This window comes from Panthera pardus, unplaced genomic scaffold (genome assembly GCF_024362965.1).
Source record: "Panthera pardus isolate Hobbes unplaced genomic scaffold, ASM2436296v1 HiC_scaffold_6, whole genome shotgun sequence".
Classification (NCBI taxonomy): domain Eukaryota; kingdom Metazoa; phylum Chordata; class Mammalia; order Carnivora; family Felidae; genus Panthera; species Panthera pardus.
Genome location: NW_026526991.1, coordinates 4,959,309 through 4,974,128, shown reverse-complemented (window position 1 = coordinate 4,974,128; position 14,820 = coordinate 4,959,309). Strand labels below are relative to the sequence as shown.

Here is a 14,820-nt window from a genome sequence, read left to right as displayed (position 1 = left end):
ACCAAGATCCAAACTACTTCGGAAAGTACTCCACCGCCCTCCTTCCCCGGCTCAGCCCGAGTAGCTTCCTGCAGCTCCCGGTGGAGAGGCCACCCTCCCCCCGCAAGATGGGGCGCTCTACCCTCAGGCCTCATTTTCTCAGGGGCTCCCGGATGAGAACTGAGAGTATTCACATGGAAGGGAGACGGTCACATTCGATGCCCCTCGCCACCCAGGCCTCAGGACTCCCCACCCTAAAGAACGAATTCACTAACATGAAGAATTCGAGCATCAGATTTCACTTTCCTAAAATAGCACCTTTTTAAAGCATCATGATCATTTTTGCTAAGCCGAATCAAAGTGCTTTTCCCCAGTTCGGTCTCGTAGATCGTCAGAGCTGAGCGAGATCGCTGTTTGCAAACGCTCGTCCCCATTACTATACATGGATGGGAACCTTTACGATTCACCCAGTTGTGTTTATGGTTCTATGGGGCGAACTAACTAAGGTTTTACTAATGAAGATTTTTCATTTCATCTAAATGAGTAAACTGTTACTCTCATTATAGATATAAATTAGTAATGTGCTAGCATATCTAACACCTGTACCAGAGAATCTGATTTTAATCGTCCACCAAGAAAGCTTCACCATCCCCGGCACACCCAGCCCCCCGCCTCTGCAACAAAATCAAATACTTTTTTTTTTATTCTGCCTTCTAAAAATATGCAGAGACATCGCAAATACAGTCTGCATCACCGAGGACATCAAAATCTGGCATAAGAACCATGGTTTAAGTTGGGTGATGATTAGCAAAACTTGTGTACTGTTTGAGAAGGGAGCTTCTGGACACAGGCTGGCAAACAGGAAGCAAAGATCCTTGTGTGACCCGTGGGCCATGACCTTCTTGGTTCAGTGGGACAAGGTGTGGTACAGGGAGACACAGAAGTAGTTTGGCTCCTTAACATGTCTAGACCCCAACTGCCACTACTCAGAAGGGTTCCCCGAAGATTCTGGGACAGTTCCAGCCGTGTTAACCAGCATCTGAGTACAGATCTCATGTCTTCTAAAAACGATCTCATCCTAAGAAAAATATCCAACTATTGTGAATCCGAGAGGTCAGCTTTCTTGGATGACGGAGCTCCGTAATCAGGGAAGTACCAGCTCCTTTGAAAACTTCCGGTGTAATTAACCTTTCAGAAAAGGAGAGCAACTGCCCCCTCACATCTAGCCATGCCAACTCCTCCTTCAGGACTGGCTCCAAGCCGAGCGAAGCCTTTCCTGACCGTACCTGTAGCTGGAGGAACTGGCCATGCCCCACTTTGGCCTCCCCGCCTCTACCCTGAGCTCCCGATCCCCTGGCCTGGCTCACAGGACACGTCTGCCTGTTGTTCGGCACAAAGCTGTCTGTCCTGACGATGCACTGAGTGGCTGAAGGCGGCACGCATCTGCTCGTTCACTTACTGGGGCCCTCTGTGCACAGTGGTGATGTTAGGTCCTGAGCAACGAAGGGGGGCCTGCTCCCTGCTTCCTTTGAGCTTGGATCCACGGAGGGGAGAGCTGTGCGCTATTTATGTCGTTACAAGCCGCTCCCCGCTAGGATGGGCCGGCAGTGCGGGCCTGGACCCAGGGGTCAAGGCAGTTTCCCTAAGGGCGTGACGTTGGCGTCGTGGGAGTTGCCACTGAGAGGAGACAGGAGAGAGCAATGCAGGTGGAGGGAACATTCCGGAAGCAGGAGCGGCGAGCATGTTGCATTAGATGAGCTGCTGTGGGCACCGCAGATCTGCCCTCGTGGTCTGCGCTTTTTCAGGGGCGGGGGAGTGAGTGAGACGTGCGTGTTGGCTGGTGATAAATGCCGCAGAGGCCCCGGGAGTGGGAACCAGGGTGGTGCGGAGGGAGCCTTTGCGTAGGGCAGTCAGGGAAGGCTCCCTGAGGAGGCGGCTCGGGGCCTGGGAGCAGAGGAGGTCGGGTGTGCGGGAGAAGGGTGAGTGGACCACAGGAGCCCGAAGGGCAGGGGAGCCGTGGACAGGGGTGGGGTGCTGCGGGTGGAGGGGCTGGGCGGGGGCGATGTTGGGGTCTCCTGGGTCTCTGCCCGCAGCCACATCCACCATGCACTCCTGCTTCCCGCTCACTCTTCTTCCGTGAAGCTCACTTGCTTCACCCTTCTCCTTAGGAGATAGTCTGGGGACGGGATTCTACGTCTGAGGTTTCCCCCCCGACACTGCGAAGAGAGCGCTAACCAGTCTTCCAGCGTCTCTCGGTGCTGGTATCTGCTAGTTTGTGCACGCTTTCTCCGGGCGCCCGACCCCAAAGAGGAAGAAAGCACCCCGTCAGAGACACGGGAGGAGGAGGGACGGAGCCAGGAGGCTGTTCGAAGTCCCTGACACCTCCACACGCAGCTTGCCCGGCGTGGCCCTTCCACACGGCCCCACGGCCAGGCGGTTCGCCGTGGCTCGGCCTGGTTGTGGGGGCTGGACGCCTCCCACCTCGGCCTCGGGGTCTTGTCCTCGGTGACTCTAGAAAGGCTGCCCATTGGCAGCACAGGCCCGTCCCAGCTCTGCCTGGCTGCCTCTGTTTCCCCCTCAGGTAGCAGGTCGGTGGCTTGCCTCTAATGGCCCACCTCACACGGGGCATCTTGTCCCTGTTCCTTGAGAGAGAGAGAGAGAGAGAGAGAGAGGAAGCGGGGGAGGGAGGGAGAGAGAGAGGCTCCCGAGCAGGTGCTGAGCTGTCAGCGCAGAGCCCGATGCGGAGCTCGAACCCACGAACCAGGGGTTCGTGACCTGAGCCGAAGTCAGATGCTTAACCAACTGAGCCCCCCAGGCGCCCCAGGACATGCATCTTCAAAAACTGCCTTCCATCTCTCTGCCCCTTCTGTTCGTGCAAGTTACATACCTTTTCTACTCGGTCCGCTGACGTGTTAACCACAGTTGTTGGAAAGTCCTTGTCTGATGACCCCACAAAAGGAGCCTCCTCTGACTCTCGTCGGGTGATTGCTGTATCTCTTGGCGATGGGTCAGTTCATCTTTTGTCGACAGGTCTAGACTTCCTTTCTTTTTATTGAAAGCGGGACATCATATAAAGAAGAGCTGAGACAGAGATATCAATAGTATTTATGCCTGAACGTGGACATACCTCTTCTGGCTGACCGCGGACGGGAGGGCGTTCCGGAATCAGTCTGGTCGGCAGTTGAGCTGCGTTCGAGTGTTACCGTTGCTGCCCCCACCCTAGGGGTGCATGGTGCACGGGCGTCAGACCCTCCAGCAGGGAGGGATGCCAGGATGCTGCTGAGTATTCCTCCTGCACGTCCGGGCCACAGGACAGGGTCCCCCGTGCTCAGGGCCAGGCTTACGCAGGGTGGCTCTGTCTAGGCGTTCCTGGTCCGGCCTGGTTTAGGCCAGGGTGGCGCCTTCTCCGCATTCCTGTCCCTCCACACCCCTTTCTGTGGCTGTCAGACTCTGCCCGGTCTCCGTGGTGGGTGGGTCTTGGGCGGGAGAGGAGGTAGCCGACCTCTGACCTTTGCTTGGTAGAGGTACAGATCCTAGGGTCGCTGCCCCTCCTCCAGAAGCACGGGGCTTTTGCCCGCACCCTTCCCCCTGGGGCCGTGGATCTACCCTTCCTAGAGACACAAGGGTTTGCTTCCTTCCCTCCCCCAGGGGTCCTGGTCTTGAGTGGGCTTGCTACGCCTCCCCCAGTGGCTTAAGGCTTTCACTTCCCGTGAGAGGAGGGTCTGGAGAAGCGTGTCTGTCCCCTCCCGTGCTCTCTCTCTCCGGAGCAGCAGCAGAGGCGGGTGGAGGGGAGCTCATGAGCGCGAGCGTTCCCTGTCTCTGGGCCTCTCCATCATCCCAGCCTCACGTGCCGGCACACGCTCGGCCTGGAACGCGCTGGCTGGCTTCTTCCCGAGTGCTGCGAGGCGTGAGAGCTGGCGTGTCTGGCTCTCCTCGGAGACTTGGGGCTCCGTGGCATTCGGTCCCCTCGGCTCCCTGGAACCTCAGCTCTCTGATGGGCTCTAAAACAGCTCTGATTTTGTTTTGTTTTAGGTTTATGTATTTATTTTTTTGAAGGAGAGAGAGAGGTGGGCGGAGAGAGGGAGAGAGAGAATCCCAGGCAGGCCCCACACTGTCAGCGCAGAGCCCGACACGGGGCTCGAACCGACAAACGTGGGATCGTGACCTGAGCCGAAACCAAGCGTTGGACGCTTCACCGACTGAGCCACCCGGGCGCCCCGAACGCTTCTGACGGTGTAGATACTCGGCTTTCTCTTGCTGTTAGATGCGAGTGGCGATCTCCGGCAGCTTGCCTCCCTGCAGAAGTGGGGCCCAAAGTCAGAGATCTTTAGGCGTTCAGAAGGTAGTTAACGGCTTCTCTGCATCTGAGGGGGACGTTTCAGGAAGCACGCCTTCCGCCACCAGGACGCGGAAACTTACTCTCAACTCGCTCACGAACCATCAGAATTTTGCCCGGGTTTCACGCCCAGCTCACGGGTCAGAAGCCCCTTGTGTGGTGCCCTGTTTGCAGGCTTCTTTGATGCCTCTCCTGTCCCCCCAGCCCCACCTGCCTCCATCCCCTGGAGCATCTGTGGGGCTCCATCAGCATTCTGGGGCGCGATCTGTCAGGAGTGAGGAGCCACGTGTGGGTTTCCCTTTCCCACCCACCCGCTTCGGTGTCCTCCTGGCCACGTTCATTCTGCCTTCATGGTGAGGCTCCTTTGGCGAAGAGAGGATTTCTGGGCTCCCTCCTGGACTTCGTTTGCACCAGAAGATTACAGGAGACGCCATTGTTGTCCTTAGCGGCTTTAGAAACGTCCTCACTCCCATGCTTCAGGTTTCCACGGGGTCCTTAACACCGGCACCCTTCTTTGTATCTCCCCTTGATAACGTGACCTTCTCCTCCTTCCTCCCCAACGTGGCTAACGTAGGAGTGCACGAGAGCCCGTGGTGCCCACTTCCTCTTCCAGGCCGCATCCTGCTCTGCTTCCCGAAAGCCTTTCGTGATGAATGCGATCACGATGTGGCTTAGCACCGTCTGTCCCCTTCATTGTTAAAGGGTCTTGCCATTGTCTGATCGGTCTTAAATGAGTTTTTCAGGACTTTCAGCAGCCGAGCAAACATTTCTAGAGCACCTGCCATGTGCCGGCCCCTTCGGGAGATGTAGGACATTTAAAGGTGAATCTCAGACGACCTTCAGAGAGCTGCAGGACCAGGCAGGTTGGCGTCACCTGCAGAGGTGGCTTCAGCACAGGCGGGAAGGTGGAGAAGAGCGCCGGACGCCTGCTCCGGGGGGTTGGGAGAACTTTCCTGGAGGGAGACGGGTGGCGAGCCTCCTCCTGACTGGGGGTGATGACCACCATTGGTGACGGTGAGGTCTGTCTGAGACAGACACGTGGTCACTTTCTCAAGGTGTCTCACTTCCCCCTCCACCAGCTGGTTTGACCTCACCGATCAAAATTAAAGCAACACGCTTCCGCGTACGTCACAAATGACGGTGACCCGTCCGCACACGGCACCATCCACAACCTGGTTTTGAAGTTGTTCCCGAAGACGTAACCTTTAGGGGACGGTACCAGGGTTCTCTCTGTGTCATCATTGCAACTTCCTGCAAGTCCACAATTCTTTTGAAATAAAAAGTTTAAAACACGAATCAAGAATATTGTCCCAAACTATGGGGCGCTGGGTGGCTCAGTCGGTTGGGCCTCCGACTTGGGCTCAGGTCATGATCTCACGGCTCATGAGTTCAAGCCCCACGTCGGGCTCTGTGCTGCCAGCTCGGAGCCTGGAGCCTGTTGCGGATTCTGTGTCTCCCCCTCGCTCTGCCCCTGCCCTGCTCATGCTCTGTCTCTCTCTATCTTTCAATAATGAATAAATGTTAAAAAAAAAAAAAAAGAATATTGTCCCAAACTAAACCTTCTTCCCCTCTCAGGGCCTAGAACATTCCTCCTCTCTTCCCCACCCCCCAGTACTTCATTTCCAGAATTTCAAACTCAACCGGTACAGTCTCTCATAATTTGCCTTTTGGAAACCCCAGCGGAGGCCAGAAGCGATGCTGGCCTCCAGTCAAGGTCAGGCCCGAGGGACAGACGGGAAACACCATTCCCCTTGCCCCTAGAGGCCGCTGCTCTCCTGGCTGGGCGCAGGAGGCTGGGACCCCACTGGTTCTGAATAAGTTACCCCTCTTCTCAGCTTCCTGAAAACCCTCAGTCATCCAAAATGGCTCATTTAGATTGCTGGAGTCATTTTGCTCTACCAGTGTGGTTCCGACATGACCTGTGACGTCAGACGGTACCAGCCCAAAGCCATACCCTTCTCTCTGGTTTCCCAGACGCCTCCCTTCCCACCTTGTGAGAGGACAGGGCTGGCCCTTCGGGGACACGCACCTGGCCGTGAACACAGCGGCTGAGGGCCGCGGTGCCTGGCCAGCTGTTGGCAGAACTCAGGCGCCCACGAGGAAGAGAAATGAGTCCGGCCGGGCTTCCCCAGGACCAAGGTGGGCCAGGGCCTTGATTTGCATTTTCTCCTAAAATGTTCTCATAGACTGCCGCTCAGTCTCTGTGACTAATCACAACATTTAATGGCATTCAACTGCTCACTAAGGGCCCAATTCAATTAAAAAATTGTCCTGCGGAAGCCGTGAATAATCCTCTTGTCTTTGCTTTTCCTGTCTTACGGATGCCTCCATCAAGTGGAGGCTGAGCGGATTTTTTTCCTTTTTCTTTTTCAATTTGTTTTCATTGCCGCGGGCCTCGGCCCCCCCTGCCGACGTGAGCGCTGGCCTCCACTGGCTTCTGTCCACTCTCGTGGGCGCTGCGGGGACCCTGCTGGGCTTTTACACTAACCCCTGGGAACGACTTCTGCTTCTTTGCCAGTTTGACAGACTGTGGAGCGAGATGCCGGTCAACGCCAAGGGGAGGCTCAAGTATCTGGACTTCCTGAGCATGTTCAGCTCCGAGAGAGGGGCCACACCGCCAGCCACTGGCAGTTCCACCAAGGCCCAGAAAGGCAGCAGTGTTCCCGAAGTCTCGGAGAGAAGCACATCCGCAGCTTCATCAACGCCTGCTCCCGACCTCAAAGCAGGGTTGAAAACGCAGAGCCACCCCTGTGTGAGTCCTCGTCTCGCGGCGCCACTGCGCCCCGGGTCCCCAGATCCCCAAACCCCAGTGGTCCTGAGTGGCAGGTGACCGACAGGGTGCCATAGGGTGAGCCTGGGGCGGGGGCACAGGAGAGGAGCCCAAGGTGGGTCCTTAGCATTCACCTGCCTGGAGGGGGGAGGGAGGTGTGGGGAGGGGCTGGGGGAGGCTTGGGTGGAAGGAAGGCGTCAGGGCTGGAAGGAGGAATAAGGATTCAGGGTAGGAAATGGGTACGGGAGCAGGGACAGAAGACTCTCGATCAGCGAGCTGGGCATTCATCGGGCAGGAAGGCGGACACCCCATGGTAGGCGTCCGCTTTGTGCAAGGGCCCTACACACGCCCAACCGCAACGTGTCGTCACCCCCATTTTACGGTTGAAGATACGAGGCTCTAAGAGGTGTCCTCGTGTGCTCAGGGTCCCTCAGTTAGACCCGGGGAGATCCAGTTTCCAACCCAGGCCTGTCTAACTCTGCGGCTCTGGCCCCGGGCTGAGCCGCCCGGTCTGGGGTGCGGGAAGGGGGCCGGCCTCACTGAGGCGCTCACCTCGTCTGCAAGCCGGAGGGCAGCAGCCCCGAGAAAGGGTGGTTGAGAGGATCCCAACCGTGTGCAGAATTTATTGCGCATCTACTCTGTGCTGGGTCTTTTCGAGAGCTGAGAGTGAACAAGCGTCCCTGCCCTGGCGGAGTTTACGTTCTCGTCGGGGATGATGGGCACGTCACGTATTTAGCGAGTTGGAGACACTGAGTAGAGCAGAATGAAGGGGTGGGGTCAGGAGCACCCCAAAGATGTCGGCGTCCTAATCTCTAGGACCTGTAATATGTCACCTCACATGGCACGGGGGGATCAAGGTTGCAGTAATCAGCCGACTTAACAAGGGAAGATCCCTAAGTGTCCGGGTGGGCCGGAGGCAATCACAAGGGCCTGTAAACGGGGGACGCAGAGGCAGAAAGGTCCGTGTTGGAGAGACGCCATTTGAGAAAGTCTCCACGGTTGCTCCTGACTTGGAAGGTGCGGGAAGGGGCCACAGGCTAAGACGTGTGGGCGCCTCTCGATGCCAGAAAAGGTAAGAAACAGATTCTCTCTTAGAACCTCAGAAAGAACACAGTCCTGCTGACGCCTCGGTTTTAGCTCAGTAGGACCCACCTCAGGCTTCTGGCCTTCAGAACTGTAAGAGAATAACTGTGCTGTCTTAAGCCACCGAGTCTAGATATGTCAGGGAAGCCGCGGAAAACACGCCGAGGCGGTGCGGGGGGGACAGGCGGGCGGTGTGGGGCGACTCTGGCTTTCACTCCAGAGGCTGGAGTCCTTGCAGGTGTTTAAACAGAGGAGCGATGTGGGCTGCAGCGTCTTTAAAAAGCCTCCTGTGGATTCTGTGTGTTGAATAGAGGCTGTGGGTGGAGTGGGTGCTGGAGGGGGGTGGGCAGAAGCGAGCAGGTGGGGAGGAGGCTCCAGTGGTCCAGGGGAGAGGCCTGGTGGCTCTGAGTGAGATGGGCAGTGGGGAGCCGGCGGCCGGCAGTCAGGTAAAGCCAACAGGATTTCGCAGTGGATTCGGTGTAGGGTGGAGACGGAGAGAGTCCAGGAGAGCCTCTAAGGGTTTGACTTGAACACCTGGGAGAAGGGCGTTACATCAACCCAGAGGGGGAAGGCTCGGGTGGTACAGAATTTGGGAGAAAGACCAGGAATTCAATGGAGTTTGTTCCTGTATTGGACTTTTTTTTTTTAATGTTTATTTTATTTTTGAGAGAGAGAGAAAAAGAGAGAGGACCCGAGGCGGGCTTTGCGCTGACAGCAGACGGTCCGATGTGGGGCTCGAACTCATGACCCGAGCCAAAGTCGGACGCGTAACCAACTGAGCCACCCAGGCGCCCCAAGTTCATTACTGTATTAGATAACGACAGGACGTGTTCAGGGGCAATGCCTGGGCTGCATTCAATTCATTCCCCATATTTAAACGGAAAATGCAATAAGATAGACAGCCTTATAGTTGGTCCATGTGATTTCACAATACAGGGCATTCTGGAAGGGAGTACAGGGTTGGACATCCATGAAAATGACAGGTGACTCCCTGTCTTTGATAAGACTCTTCCTCTGGTGAAAAATATTGTCACACACACACACACACACACACACACACACACACACACCCGTAATTAATATAGTTAAATAACATCTCCCTAAACTTGAATCTTGGCTATATGTTTATTTCCAAAACCACGTTGGTTACTGTGTTTCGGCACAAATATGGCCCGCTGGTGGAAATGGAAGTTAAATGGCAGAATTACCATCTACGCTTTGCTTTTCCCTTATTTCTGAGCTAATCCTGCCGGCGCAGTTGTGAACCTCAACCCGAGGCCTGTCTGTGATAGCTTGTATTATTTCTTCGTTTTGAACCTCACGCTGCAAGACCCCCTCCTTTTCTCTCTCTCTCGCTAGACCCCGGCCAGTGCAAGCACAGCAGGCACCCTGCCCCTGCAGAACTGTGAGCCCATAGAGAGCAAGCTCCGGAGGAGAATTCAGGGCTGCTGGCGGGAGTTCCTGAAGGAATGCAAAGAGAAGGACGTGACCAAGCAGGGGGAGATCACCACGGCTGAGTTCCTAGGTACGTTCTCACAATGGGGTCGCCCTGGCGGCACAAATCCACAGGGAACGGGCGGGAGCATCTCCCTCGCGGTGGCTACCAAGCACCTCCATAAACGCCAGGCTCGAGGGATAAGACATAGTTACAAACAGAGAGGGAGGGAGGCAAACCATGAGAGACTCTCAAATACAGAGAACAGACTGAGGGTGGATGGGGTGGGGGGGGAGAGGGGAAAATGGGTGATGGGCATTGAGGAGGGCACTTGTTGGGATGAGCGCTGGGTGTTGTACATAAGCGAGGAATCAGGAGAATCGAGCCCGAAAACCAAGAGCACACCGCACACACTGTACGTTAGCCAACTTGACAAGAAATTACATTTAAAAAAAAAATGGGGCGCCTGGGTGGCTCAGTCGGTTGAGCGGCCGACTTCGGCTCAGGTCATGATCTCGCGGTCCGTGAGTTCGAGCCCCGCGTCGGGCTCTGTGCTGACGGCTCGGAGCCTGGAGCCTGCTTCACATTCTGTGTCTCCTCCTCTCTCTGCGCCTCCCCCGCTCATGTTCTGTCTCTGTCTCTCTCGCTCGCTCTCTCAAAAATAAACGTTAAAAAAAAGAAAAAGAATTCCTAATGCCTCTCAACCCACTGCAGGGCACGTTCATGCCTGGGTGACCAAGTCAGCAAGCCCTGACTCTCCGCCTTAGGAATCACAGGCTTGGTTGTGGTCTCTGTTAACAGACTTGGAGAGCTCCAGGGTGGGACAGGTGGAGGAGGGCGGTGGCCGGGGACCTGCAGGCCCATCCACCCCATTGCTTGTGTCCCACTGATCCAGCTGTCACCACGTGTCACTTCGATGAGCTCTTCAAATTCCATCAGTTGGACTTGCACTAATGGTCGCGTGTTGTTTGTGCGACATTTTACACGATCGATCTGGCCTTGTCACCCCCCTGCTTGGTAGCCCCCTGAAGTCGGACCCCCCTCCTCTGGCCTAATCTTTAGATCCCTTTTTAAGGGAAGTTTTTTCTTGAGAATCTCCAGTATTAATAAATCACTTTTATGACAATCATGGCTTACCAATGTGCAAACGAAACAACGTGTGAACTCTCTCAAGCGAACAGCTCCTACAAAAAGTAGCCACTTCTAAATGAAATACACAATGTGAAACCACTGATAGTCCAACGTTGCTCCCCTGTGTTAATGTGACGTGTTTCACCGACACCAAATCAGCAACGTCGGTTTTGTTTTTTTTTTTAATTTTTTTTTAACGTTTATTTATTTTTGAGACAGAGAGAGACAGAGCATGAACGGGGGAGGGGCAGAGAGCGAGGGAGACACAGAATCTGAAACAGGCTCCAGGCTCTGAGCTGTCAGCACAGAGCCTGACGCGGGGCTCGAACTCACAGACCGCGAGATCGTGACCTGAGCTGAAGTCGGCCGCTTAACCGACTGAGCCACCCAGGCGCCCCTCAGCAATGTCGGTTTTAACACATGTTTCAATTTCCACTCGTGTTTTAGTTAACCCTCTTGGTTTTGAGACTGATGAACCTTAGCTGGCCCTGCTGGCAGCATGGTTGCTGTGTTTAGTTTTTAACCATGAACCCACCGAAGGCACCAGATCTTACTCTGCTCAGCTGGTCCGACTTGAGTGGTACATCCAAAATTCAATTCTGAAAAAAAAAAAAAAAAAAAGTATGTATTAATTCTCAGAAGTTATTCTGTATTTTCCGTGTCCTGCCGTGGACCCCCTGCAAGTTGGAACATCAAAGGCATTTTCAGGCCACTCCTGTGGGCTCCCCAGCCCAGCGTCACCCTGCCCGGCGAACGCCGGTGACGCTGCTTCTGCTGTTTCCCCGGTGCCAAGGCAGAGGGACCTCCGTCTGCCCATCACACACAGCAGCATCTTACGGGCTGCGCTTGGCTGGAAGGCATCACTTATGCAAAGTCTGCCTTTGTAGCAAGGACCCAAGCCAGGGCCTACGGCATGAATGCGTGCGTGAACAAACGAGTGAGTGAACAGTTTGCCACCAACTGAATTGACGTTTTTGTCTCTAGCTCTCGTGGAGAAGTTCAGTCTGGACATAAGCAAAGAGGAATCTCAGCGGCTCGCCGTGAAGTACGATGTAAAGAACAGCGGGAAATTTGCTTACTGTGACTTCATTCAGAGCTGTGTCCTCCTGCTGAAAGCGAAGGAAACCTCGCTGATGCAGAGAATGAAGATCCAGAACGCCAACAAGATGGTGCGTAGACTGACTCTTGGAAAAAGTGTGGGCGTGGGCCGCCCCTCTGTCTCAGTTTGTCGTAAGTCCATAGAAATGGTGGACGCGGGGCGCCCGGGGCAGCTCAGTCGGTTAAGGGTCCGACCCTGGATTTCAGCTCAGGCCATGATCTCCCGGTTCGTGAGCTTGAGCCCCACGTGGGGCTCTGCCCTGACCGCGTGGAGCCTGCTTGCGACTCTCTCTCGCTCCCTCTCTCTGCCACCACCACCCCCCTCGAGATAAATAAACATTAAAAAAAAATTTTTTTAATGTTTATTTATTTTTGAAAGAGAGAGACAGAGCATGAGCAGGGGATGGGGCAGAAACAGACAGAGACACAGAATCCGAAGCAGGTTCCGGGCTCCGAGCTGTCAGCACAGAGCCCGATGTGGGGCTCGAACCCACAAACTGTGAGAGCACGACCTGAGCCAAGGTTGGATGCTTAACCGACTGAGCCACCCAGGCGCCCCCCCTTTTTTAAAAAAATTTTTTTAATGTTTATTAAACTTTTTTAAAAACTAAAAAAAAAAGAAGAAGAAGAAAGAAAGAAAAGGTGGATGAAGTGGACACAGAGGCTCCGGGGGGCCGCTGGCCAGTGAGGACCCACTTGTCAAATGTCTCCAGTCTCACTGCCACCTCCACGTGGACCCAGAAAATTGGCTGAGATGTTCTCTATGCACATATATGTGTATATCGCGTGTGTGTGACATAAATGATACATGTATATCACAGGGTATGATATACACGTGTGATATGTATGTGTATCACATGATACGTGTGTGTGCACGTGTGATGTGTGTGTGTGATGCTTATGTGGCCCGTGTTTGCACACGTATAAGGCGTGTGTATATACACTTGTCACGCAATTCTTTGTTGCCCGATCTCCTCCATTACTTAAAGGCCTGTACAGCACGGGGCACTTTTCAGGTGAGCACCCGACCGCCAGGGTCTGCCTGGCGGGCCCAAAGCCAGCGAGCTGGCAGGTACTTCGGGGAGCTTGTGCCTGGGAGGCAAGAGGTGTAGCTGAAGGTAAGGCCTCCGCCAGGCTTCCAAAACCTTGCAGACAGCTCAGAATTTCCTTTCTTGGAAATAGTTCAGACATTTTCTTTCTCTCCTTCTGGAGCCCCGTACGGGTCTGGAGACCCAAGACTGGGAACCCAAGACTGGATCTCAGGTCCTCAGACTCCCCGGGTGGCTGACGCCTGGTTATGGTGACTCTTCCCCCAGCACCTGGACACATCTGTATGGCGGACAGTCAGGGACAGCACGGCTGTTCATACGAGGCACAGGGAACAGTAATCAGTCAGTTAACGGAAAAGGCGAAGCCGGGGGCGGGGGCGGGGGCGGGGGGTCATAGCAAAGTGAAACATTTTGAACGGACACATCGAAGTGTATTCATTCATCAACCATCTGAAGCGGGCCAGACCCTTTCCTCCGGGTGCACGGTGTTGGACCCACACACAGTCCAGCCAGTGTTTGCCCAGACTCGCCTCTCTCCGGTCTTTCCAAACGATGAAGGAAAAAAACCAAACAAACCACTTTTTCCTGCTCATATTCCATCATCTGTAACAGTGAATTCCATTCTGTCGAATTAAAGAGCAAGTCACGTACAGCTGGGATTGTCCATCTGGGGAGCCAACAGCAGCTCCCAGGCCCCTGAGGGCTCAGCGGCGGGGACCAGGGTGTGGGGCAGACCCGGCCGGCCCCAGCCGGTCCCCGCCCGCGCCCGGCAGCCACAGGGTCATGACGGGTCAGCCCAGCAAACAGTGGATCCCTTGCAGAAGATTTCTAGGCAGCTAAGTTTGTAGGTAGTTTTGTGCAAGATCAGGTCCCACCCGAGTGGAATTTCCACTTTACACAAGCACAAGCTGGCATCAAAGGCTTTGGCCGAGTTACAGAAGAAAAAGTTGAGACACTTACTTGTTCCTCTAAACTCGGTTCCTCTGTGAGCAGAGAGAGGCCCGCCTTCCTTAGATCTTCATGGGACCCAGGAGCACAGGTGGGGAACGATGGAGGCCACACAGCCTGCCAGGCCCCCTGCCAGCTCTGGCCTTCCTCTGCCTCTCTGGGCCTCAGTTTCCCTTCTGGAAACGAGGGGGCGATCCGCTGGGTTCTAAGGCCTGCGAAGGGTGAGCCCTTCCGAGCCCTGCCCCATACAGAGACTGTGAGGCTTCCAGACCCTCCACCCATCCACACCGAGGTGCCGGGAACTCGTAGGAGCGTCAGACTGAGATTGTATTCAGTGAGGTGATAGGTGCTCCAGTCCGGCCCCACTGGGAGCCGGGCCCCTGGGCAGAGGTCCCGGCACGCGCCCTGTGTGCTCTATCCCGCCCCCCAGCTCTGGTGTTCACACCCCGACGGACGACGGCTGCCACTCAGAAAGGGTCCTGCCTTCCATCCCGTCCCACTCTGCGTTGTGAGTGACGGCAGGAGACTTCTCCCCAGCGGCCTTTCCGGGGAAAGAGCGGGGCCAGCCCCGCCTGGCCCTGGTGACTTGTCCCCTCTGCAGGCCGCCAAGGCCCCCACCACACGAGTAAGGCGCCCAGGCCAGCAGAGACACCCCCCTGGGGAGGCCACCTGGGACTCTGCTTTGCGGCCACGCTGGAGCTGGGGGCAGAGGCCTTCCAGAGCGATTGGCTGTACTGTGCGAGGACGGGAAGAGGCTCTCTCAGATGGCGCATGGGTGTGGGAGGAGCCGACACAGAATCCTTGCTTTTTCCCGTGCAGATCAGCAGATTGGGTAAATTGGCAGCTAATTGAAGCTATAGAGTATCTGGTGAGTTTCCATCCTAGGTGCTAAAGGATGTAAAAATCGAAAGCAATTCAACTTTGCGCTAATTGGTTTTACGTAGTGCCGCATTAAAATTAAACTTTCCCAAAACGTGTTAACACGTTATTG

General features: G+C 55.2%; 1 protein-coding gene across 10 annotated transcripts in view; it reads left to right on the top strand.

Moving 5' to 3' along the window:
* Window positions 1-14,820, top strand: part of EFCAB6 (EF-hand calcium binding domain 6) — a 241,550-nt gene that overhangs the window by 223,425 nt on the left and 3,305 nt on the right. For all 10 annotated transcript variants that reach the window (XM_019447136.2, XM_053895851.1, XM_053895852.1 and 7 more), the window contains 3 exons: window positions 6,834-7,067; window positions 9,528-9,693; window positions 11,719-11,903. In XM_019447136.2, coding sequence (XP_019302681.2) covers window positions 6,834-7,067; window positions 9,528-9,693; window positions 11,719-11,903 — 585 coding nt within the window. The remainder of the gene's footprint in view (window positions 1-6,833; window positions 7,068-9,527; window positions 9,694-11,718; window positions 11,904-14,820) is intronic.